The 9637-nt window shown below is 45.0% G+C and overlaps 2 protein-coding genes across 3 annotated transcripts in view; one reads left to right on the top strand and one right to left on the bottom strand.

The window, feature by feature from the left end:
- Positions 1–2899, bottom strand: part of MED4 (mediator complex subunit 4) — a 23669-nt gene extending 20770 nt beyond the window's left edge. The window contains exon 1 of one of the 2 annotated variants that reach the window (XM_004714060.4): positions 2755–2899. In XM_004714060.4, the coding sequence (XP_004714117.1) occupies positions 2755–2879 (125 nt within the window). In that variant the 5' untranslated portion in view covers positions 2880–2899. Of the gene's footprint in view, positions 1–2015; positions 2037–2754 lie in introns of those variants that run through there. The other variant, XM_045289084.1, reaches the window with a different exon arrangement.
- On the top strand, positions 940–1563 carry LOC105979636 (40S ribosomal protein S6-like). The gene has a single exon (XM_045289086.1). The coding sequence runs from the start codon at positions 940–942 to the stop codon at positions 1561–1563; it is 624 nt and encodes a 207-aa protein (XP_045145021.1).
- Positions 2900–9637: the final 6738 nt, after the last annotated feature.

Here is a 9637-nt window from a genome sequence, read left to right as displayed (position 1 = left end):
AGGGGGGAGCGGGGAGGGAGGGGAAAAAAGGAAGAGCTGATGCCAGGGGCTTAGGTGGAGAGCAAATGTTTCAAGAATGATGAGGGCAATGAATGCACAAATGTGCTTTACACAACTGATGTATGTATGGATTGTGATAAGAGTTGTATGAGCCCCCAAGAAAACGATGGAAAAAAATGTGCTGAAAAAACTCGGTTTATACACGAGTATATACGGTAAATGTTTTTAGGCATCTGGAAGTATTTAATGCTTTTTATGCACAGAAAGGTACACGACATTCTACTGATTGTAGAAATGAACCAAACCGGACCATTCTGATTTACGTACTAAACCGACTTAAAGAAGCAAACTTTGGAACAAGACTCATTTGAGGATGGCCTAGCTTAAACCTGTTTCCCTACCTACCTGGCTTCATGGGGACCAGCCATCAGTGATGGGCTGTCTGATGCTATGATGCTGCACAGGCTTCTGTGGAAGCTTCCCGATTAAGACTAACAAGGAACTACATGAAGAAAACAAAAGGTCATGAAAAAGACAGGGAAGAAAAGACCAGAATGTACATTAGAAGAGATCCTGAAACTTGCTCTTAACCTTGGAGTAACAGAGCCAATAGAACAGAAAATTTCAAAGGGTAGCTCTCGAAGAAAAAATAAAATACTATAATGAATGTGCAAACGCCTAGATTTCAAAAAGCAAAAGTGCTAACGAGCTCAGCATATTTTCAAACTATGGGAAGAATAGTCAGGGTCACTGTGCCAAAAAGAACTAGCTGACAATCAAGCTATAGCGATGAAACGTCCTTATTAACTCATCCTTCAATACGTACCGAGTGCCCGCCCACAACGTACTTACTAGGCACCGTGCTAGATGCTTGCGTTATAGAAGTGCACGGAGGCCTCTCTTTTCCGTGGTGTCTCGGTGCGGGTCGGCTGCTTCACCATGAAGCTGAACATCTCCTTCCCAGCCCCTGGCTGCCAGAAACTCATCGAAGTGGACGATGAACGTAAATTTTGTACCTTTTATGAGAAGCGAAAGGCCGCGGAAGTCGCCCACGAGGCACTGGGCAATGAATGGAAAGGCTATGTTGTCCGCATCAGCGGTGGGAATGACAAGCAAGGCTTTCCCATGAAGCAAGGTGTCTTGACCCACGGCCCTGTCCGCCTACTGCTGAGGAAGGGGCACTCCTGCTACAGACCAAGGAGAACTGGGGAGAGGAAGCGCAAATCTGTCCGGGGCTGCATTGTGGATGCCAATCTGAGCCTTCTCAACTTGGTTACTGTAAAGAAAGGGGAGAAAGAGATCTCAGGACTGACTGACACAACTGTGCCTTGTCGCCTGGGGCCCACAAAAGCCAGCAGAATCCGCAAGCTCTTCAATCTCTCTCAAGAAGATGACATCCGCCAGTATGTTGGGAGAAAGCCCCTGAACAAAGAAGGCAAGAAACCCAGGACCAAAGCGCCCAAGATTCAGCGTCTTGTGACTCCACACGTCCTCCAGCACAAGCGCCGGCGCCTTGTCCTGAAGAAGCAGCGCACCGAGAACAAGGAGGAGGCCGCCGAATAAGCCAAGCTTTCGGCCAAGAGAATGAAGGAGGCCAAAGAGAAACGGCTGGAACAGATTGCCAAGAGAAGGAGGCTGTCCTCGCTGGGGGCTTCCACCTCTGGCGTCCAGTCAAAAATAAAATAGAGCCTTGAATAAATAAGCTCACCTATTAAAAAAAAAAGTGCACAGTCACTTAAATTCTCATGCAGGCGACAAGACAAACTCGGAAAGGCATACATGAAACCAGAGGTAAGCGAATAAAAGCCGTGTTGGATCGTGGAGCACTGGTGAGGGAGGTTGGCTGCTAACGGTCCATTAATGACTTGACAGCGGGGTACAGAGGTGGGCAGACAGCATTGTTAGAAGGGTGAACCAGTCCAACTTTGACAACCATGTGAGGTGTCTCAACCAGACTGATTAACATCAAGGGCAACCGAATGTGAACATTAAGACCCACCTCTGGGTGTTCCTACCTCTGCCACACCCTCCTAGTCACTCTATAGGGCGCAGAACACACTGCCCTGTGGGCTCTAAAGCTTTAGGGGAGTACAGTCTCCTCGTTCTCCGTGGGGGCAGCTGGAGGTTTCAAACGGCCGACCTTGGGGTTAGCACCCCAATGCCAGGGTCGCAACGAGTCGGAATGGATTCGACGCCACTGAACGTTAAGTGTTTGTTGTTGCTTTTTGTTTGTTTCGTGCCACATACGCTGGGCCCTAGCCATCCAAAGAACTTACAATACCGCCGGCCCATCATGAGTACTTATTCCAGCGGGTTTTCGCAGCTCATTATTCCGAAGCAACTGGGACTGACATCTGACATGGATTCCCGATGAGAACAGGCCAGTGTGAACGTCTGTCTCCCTCCGTTGGCAAAGGGTTCCTCTGGACCGGCTTCAGGCTCTCCTTTCACTCCTGGCCCCCCTGTCGGTGTCCCCTAAATTTGAGTATCTGGACTACAGGGTTCGGACGAGATCTCAAAGGCCCGCCACGGTTCCAACAGTCTTGGGGTTCCGTAGTCACGCTCGTTACTAACTGCTCCGGAGTCCAACACGCTGCAAAGGCCAAAGCCACGCACATCGGTGCACAAGAACTGTCCTGGCCTAGACCGGAGTTTCCCAGACTGCCGGCCCCGCCGAGCCCCGAACGCGCGCAGCCGCAGGGCCGGCCGGCTTTAGGGTCGCGGATCCGGCCCGGCCCCACCTGGCGACGTTACCTCGATAAGACCTCCAGATCCTCCAGCGCAGACAAGAGCCGCTCGCGTGTGCTGTTACCGCCGACTGCGGCGGAGCTGCCGCCCGGCCGCTCCTTGTCCTTCTCCGCACCCGAAGACGCTGCCATGCTCCCCACGATCGGGAGCCAGATCAGACTCAAGCAGGTCCGAGCAGACGTATGCTCCGGAAGCGGAAGAAAGAGTCGTAGAGGCGGGCGGAGGGGTCCGGGTCAGAGGATTGTTGGCTAGAGCGCCCTCTTGAGGCCTGGAGGGGAATTACGGGCGCTTACGCCATCTGCTGGACCAACCAGGGTTTCCCGGTCCAAGGCTTAAAAGCCAGGACTGTGGACTAAGCCAGGAATTGGTTCTCCTGTGCCTTCTGTTTCTTCAAGCAGAACTTTAGTTTTTAGCGAAAGGCTAAGCATTGGCGGAAATTACATAATCATCTCTTGGTACAGTTTCTTCAGGAAGTCCTCCCGAGGAATCTAGCCTCAGTTCTGTTTTGCTTTGAGGTAGGTAAGACAGCTATATTCCCAAACAATGTCTTCTTCATGTTCAAGACGGTTGTTAAATTGAATAACTAGTATGGAAGAGGTACTTATTGAAAATAGTTTGAAGAATTGAGCTAGCACTCTGTGATGAAGTGAAATCTCAATATGGTTCTTGGGTCCATGTCTCTCTAATTCCCACAGAATGGTTGGGTGGAACTATGCAAATAGCATGTAGGACACACTCATTGGGGACTGGTCAGTTTTGCTTGGCATTCCCTTGGCTGCAGGAGCACTATCTCAAAGGCAGTAACAGAATTCCTGAGACCAGGGCCCAAGGCAAGGAGATCATGAGACAGAATCAGAGTATTGAGTTTATAAGGATAGGCGATGTAGAAACTGGACATTCAAAGTGGAGTAGATAAAGGCATGAAGTGGCTGGCTTACAAACGTTCCTGTGGGTCTCTAGTGACAAATGAGTGGAGCAAAAAAGGATCTCCCCTGAATAGTTTCAGCTTTTTCTAATGGGCTTGGGGAAGAGAGGGTGGGGGGGAGGTGTTGATAGAATTATAGCATTAAGGTGTAGGTGAATATTAACAAGATTGAAATGGTTAGGAAATATTTTTTGGTTATATAAATGGAGTTAGTGTATTTCCTGTGTGCGCATGTTAATTTGATCATGTTAGGCACATGTATGATTTCCTTATTGCCCTTGTTTGGAGATTGTTTGTGGCTAAAGAAATGCATACAGGTGCCAAGTTGACGAAGGATAGACTGTGATAGCTGGGTTTTATGTCAACTTGGCTGGACCAGGGTCCTCAGTTTGACAGTGATTCCTTTCCCATAAGATACAGGTCACAGCCTGATGTCTCCTTGGGGGGGTATGGCCTATTTCATATCTATAAATAGATATGTGGGAGGTATGGCCTATTTGATGTCTATAAATAGATATGTGGGGGGTATGGTCTATTTCATATCTATAAATAGATATGTGGGGGGTATGGCCTATTTCATATCTATAAATAGATAGCTGGGGGTATGGTCTATTTCATATCTATAAATAGATATGTGGGGGGTTATGGCTTATTTCATATCTATAAATAGATATGGGGGGTATGGCCTATTTCATATCTATAAATAGATATGTGGAGACTTGCTCTCTTTACTTTTACCTGCTTACCTGGATCCTGTGTTTACTGACCCTGGAAGCTGCCCGTGGCCTGTCATATTGCTTACTGATATTGGATCCAAGACCCTTGGCCTCTACCAGTATTTCTCTGGTTTACTCTTCTGTTTCCTGGTTCGTTGATTAGAAACCATGTGTCAAGAGGACCTGTAGCTTAGCATCTGCCCCATGAACTTGAGTCCATCTGGGCTTAACCATGCTGTGGCTTTGTGGCCTGGTTGCTTGATATATGAGTGTCACTGGGCTGTCTCAATATAACCCCAACCTATCACTTTGGAGTAGGGTCCTAGAGCAACACAGAGTAAGGATAGAGGTGGGAGGAATGTTTGGTCTCTACGTTTTGGGTGGGATTGGATTCTCCTTCCCGTTTGTGTGGTCAGGATGACTCCATGCCATGGAATCCGTTAGCTTCTGGAGTGGGGTCCATTGCAATGGCTCCAGACTCAGGGATGCGTGGGGTTTTGTGAAAGAAGGAGGGGCATGGGAGGCGAGATTCTGGTTGCTAGATGGTTTAAACCGAAACTGAGGAGAGAAAGGCTGCTTCTAGGGTGGATGAGGGCAAAAGCCAGACCATTTCAGCAAAATGGTTGATACAGTGCCAAGCCTGCTGGAGACCTTCTGCCAGAGGCCCAAGGTCATATGCATACAAACGAGTAGTCTAGAAAAGATAAAAATTCACCTTGGTAAACTTGGAACCAAGCCATTTTAGTTTTTAAAAGTACATTGCCTTATGTATCCGTTTTTGTTTATAAATTTACAGAAGCTAAAAAGCTGATCTATGTGATTAAAGGCTTGTATTTTATTTTTAAAAATTCACCTTGGATGTTTTAAAAGGATTATGTGTTTAGCTGATTATACTATATACATTCCTACATAGTGTTGTAAACTACACATACATGTGTGATAGAAATTAATATTGGGAATTATGATTCAAGAGAGCTTGTAAGCCCACTTTCAATCTAGGCTTCAGTGGGTTTGCTAAAAGGGGAGAGGTAGGAAATTGCCCAGAAGAAACATGGAGAGATACAAAATGTCTCTCCATTTTTTAAGCTAAAGGGGCATAAGAGAACTTGGACAAGGTGAACTCCAAGCAAAGCCTTGAGTGTCAGGACATTTGCATTTGATGAGAATTCATGCCCATCAAGAACTATTGAGAGAATAGATTTTTAGCTTGGAAGGAAAAGACTTTCAGGAGGAGAAAAAAAAGAGACTTTAGCTTTTTAAATTTGAGTACACAGTTTGCCTTTGGCTGTGCCTAGGCTGGAAAAATCTGTGCCTATAACAGAAGACCCCCTTTGAGGACTGAAGGTTAAAGAGCGCTAAAGAGCCCACAGCATGATATCATGGTGACCACCAGGATCAACTTGTAGAATATAAGTGGGGGAATTGTAGCAGTGAAGAGACAGGGTATTTGGACATATCCCATTGGTCCCTGCTAACCTGTCTGAGGAGAAGAGACATAAGTGGGAACGGTGGCCTGAAGTTTAAAAAGTTACTTGGGCATGAGCCTAAGGACATGACCTAGCCCCAAGGGGCTAGGGGGTAGTGAAAGTATGTGATATGTGAAGGGGTCAGATGGTCTAAAGTGCAGGGATGTGTGTGTGAACTCCGAAACTAGCTACTGGTGCACATTTGACCTAGTGGATGGCTGGGGCTGAGTTGACCAGAATCTCCACAAAGGAGAAAAAATGTTGACCTTGTCAGTTGGTGCATATTGCTGTAGTTTTGATGGATGACTTTCTCTAGACTCGATTTTGCTTATGGATCCAGATACTAAGCATTGCAATTGGAATGAAGATTTTTTTTTTTAGATTAATAACTTTCTTGGCTCTCCAGAGTACTGAGTTGATAGAGTTGGGCAATTTAGAAATTGGATATCCGAAATGGAGCAGGAAGAGATAAAGGAATGAAGTAGCTGGCTTACACACTTTCATAGGTTTCAGCTCCTCATTTCTCCCTCCCTCCCCCCCACCCTCATGACCCCTTGACAAATGATAAATTATTGTTTCCATACCTATGCCAACTGCTGTCTCCCTTCCCCCATGGTTTCTGTTGTTTGTCCACTGGAGGGTGTGTGTGTGTGGTTATGTGTCGATCATTGTGATCAGTTCCCCCTTCCTCCCCTCCCCTCTCCACCTTCCCCCTACCCTTCTAGAATTGCTAGTGCCATGGTGTTTTATTTTTTTCCAGGTCCCATTCATTTATTTTGTCTTCCACTATGTGTTCTTCTTTTGTTATATCTGGTAGCCTGTGCATGCCCTGCACTAGGCACTTAGATTTGCTCCAATTTTCTCATTGATGATGCTGATAGCTCTGGGTTTTATACTTAGGTCTCTAATCCACCTTGAGTTCATTTTTGTGCATGGGATGAGGTACGGACCCTGTTTTATTTTGAAGATGGATATCCAGTTTTCCATGACCATTTATTGAAGAGGGCTGAGTTAGTTTAATTGTGCCAGCCTGGCCAATAATCACATGTGGTGCTGGTTGAAAGGCGGAGGGATAAATGGGTGGTGAGCCTCGGCCTTTCTAGTCCTTGGGTCTCTTGCTTTGTGATGGTTGTATCGGGTGCAGCTGCCTTAGCAGTTCCCTGCTTCAGCTTGCAAGATTGACTTCCTCCAAGACATCCCCAAGGAGAAGCCGCATGGATCTATCCCGATGCAGCCCTGGGTGCTGGAGCAGCCGTGTGGAGACCCTTGCCAGTGCTGAGATGCTTACACATTCACGGACTCAGCTTTCCTCCTGCAGTCGGCATCATTGCCTCTGTTTTGTGAGGTGAAGGACTTTGTGGACTGGTGTTGGGTTAATGGGTTAATGTTGGACTTGTGGGCTTGGGCAGCATTGGGTTGGGATGTTTTCGTGATGCACCTTTTCTTTACATAAAACTCTCTCTTATACGTGAGTCGCTGTGGATTTGTTTCTCCAAAGTACCCAGACTAATACAAGGGCATTCCCTTCTGTGGTAGTCAATGATCTGGTGTCAATTTGGGACTTGAGAGGATTAAGAGTGAAGGGGTGGAGTCTAGTCTGTCAACCCGGTCATAGCCAATGAGGCCTCTGTATGGGCATGGGTTTCCCTTGAAAATTCTGGGAACTCCTGCATTTCCTCCTTGACTTGGAAGACAACTCGCTCTCTGCTCATTCCCTGAGAGACGCTCTACTGACAAGACACATGGTGCTATGCTGATAGACCCTGTGCCCTGGGAACTGGAGGAGCCACATGGAAACCACTTTCAGCACTGAGATGCTTCTACCACCACTGGATCCACAAGACTTTGCACCTACTGGCCGTGATCTTTCTGCATTTGGCATCATTGCATTTGTTTCATGAGTCTGAAGAGGACATTATTGATTGGTATTGGGCATATGGCTAATATCAGATGTATGAACTTGATCTGGACTGGGCTGGGATGTTTTTTCAATATTCAATTGCTCTTGTATATAAACATTTTTCTTATATACATAAGGGTCTCCCTGGATTTGTTTCTGTAGTCCACCTGGACTAACATACCTTCCCATTTAATGTTTATTGGGCCAGTGTTGAAAAACAGTTGTCTGTACAGGGATGCTTTTATTTCTGAGTTTTCTGTCCTGTTCCATTGGCTTAGGTATCTATCATTACATCAGTACCAGCTGTTTTGATGATGGTGGGTGTGGTTTTGTGGTCAGTAGGGCAAGACCACCTACTTTGTTCTTCTTTTTGAAAAGTTCTTTACATATCCTGGGCTTTTTCCCTCTCTATATGAAGTTGGTAAATAGTTCTTCCCTTTCTTTCAAGACTGATGTGGGGATTTAGGTAGGGATTGCATTGAATTTGTAGATGGCTTTAGGAAATATCGACATCTTCACCAAGTTTAGTCTTCCTATCCATGCACAGGGGGTATGCTCCCATTTGGGTAGGTCTCTTTTGGTGTCTTGTATTAATGTTCTGTAGTTTTCTTTGCACGGATCTTTTGTGTCTTTGGTTAGAGTTATGGCTAGGTATTTTAACTTCCGTGTGGCTATTGTGACTGGTGTGGTTTCCTTGGTGTCTTTTTTGGATCTCTCATCACTTGAATATAGGAGTCCAATTGATTTCTGCTTGTTAATCTTGTATTCTGCTACTTTACTAATTTCCTCCGTTTTTTCCAACCATCCTATTTTGGGGACCTGGGATTCTCTCTCTATAAAAATCATATAATCTTCAAATACTGACAGTTTCACTTCTTGTTTGCCCAATTATACACCTTTAATTTCTTCTTGTTGTCTCATGGTTCTGGCTAAGACATTCAGCACAACGTTGAATAAGAGGGGTGATAAGGGGTTGTGGGGTTCACATGTTCAATGGGGAATGTTTTCAGCTTCTTCCCATTCAGCATGCTATTGGCCATGCCTTTTTCATGTATGGCCTTCATTGTGTTGAGGAATTTCCCTTCTATTCTTTCCCCCCCCCTTCTATTCTTATCTTATTTGGTACTTTTATTAGGAATGAGTGTTGGATATTGTCAAGTGCCTTTTCTGCATCCGTTGGTACGATCATGTGGTTCTTATCCTTTATCTTGTTTATGTGGTGAAGCCTGATATGAACCCCACTTGGTCATGATGTATTCTTTTTTTTCTTCTTTTAATATGTTGTTGAATTCTACTGGCCAGAATTTTGCTGGTCAGTTTTGCATCTAAGTCCATGAGGGATATTAGTCTATAGTCTTCCATCTTTGCCTGGTTTTGTTATAAGGGTTAGACTGGCTTCACAGAATGCGTTTGAGAGTTTATGACCCTGTCTATGTTATTCAGTAGTGTAGGTAGAATTGGTGACAGCTCTTCTCTGAATACTTGGTCTGCTGTGAAGCCATCTAGACCTGGGCTTTTTTGTTGGTTGGGGGCTTCTTGATAACCTTGCCTATTTCTTTTTTTTGCTATGCATCTTTTCCAGTTTTAAGTTTCCGTAGTGTTAATTTAGGTAGAGGGTATGTTTATGGATATCTGTCTGTATCATCCAGGTTATCAAATTTGTTGGAATATAAATTAATTTATAGAAATATAAATTAAATATAATTTTTTGAGAATTTAAAAATAATTTATTTTTTTTGGGAATATTTGGAATATTTTGCTTGGAAATTTTGCTTGGAAAATCATTTTATTGGGGGCTCGTACAAGTCTTATCACAATCCATACATCCATCCATTGTGTCAAGCACATATGTACATTTGTTGCCATCATCATTCTCAAAACA

Source organism: Echinops telfairi, unplaced genomic scaffold (assembly GCF_000313985.2).
Source record: "Echinops telfairi isolate 266 unplaced genomic scaffold, ASM31398v2 ScPeMD7_24;HRSCAF=84, whole genome shotgun sequence".
In the NCBI taxonomy this organism is placed as follows: domain Eukaryota; kingdom Metazoa; phylum Chordata; class Mammalia; order Afrosoricida; family Tenrecidae; genus Echinops; species Echinops telfairi.
The sequence above is the reverse complement of the archived record's forward strand: the minus strand, read 5'-3'. Positions and strand labels throughout refer to the sequence as shown.

Coding starts and splice junctions, on each gene's coding strand:
- LOC105979636 (XM_045289086.1), top strand. CDS start 940: ATGAAGCTGAACATCTCCTTCCCAGCCCCTGGCTGCCAGAAACTCATC.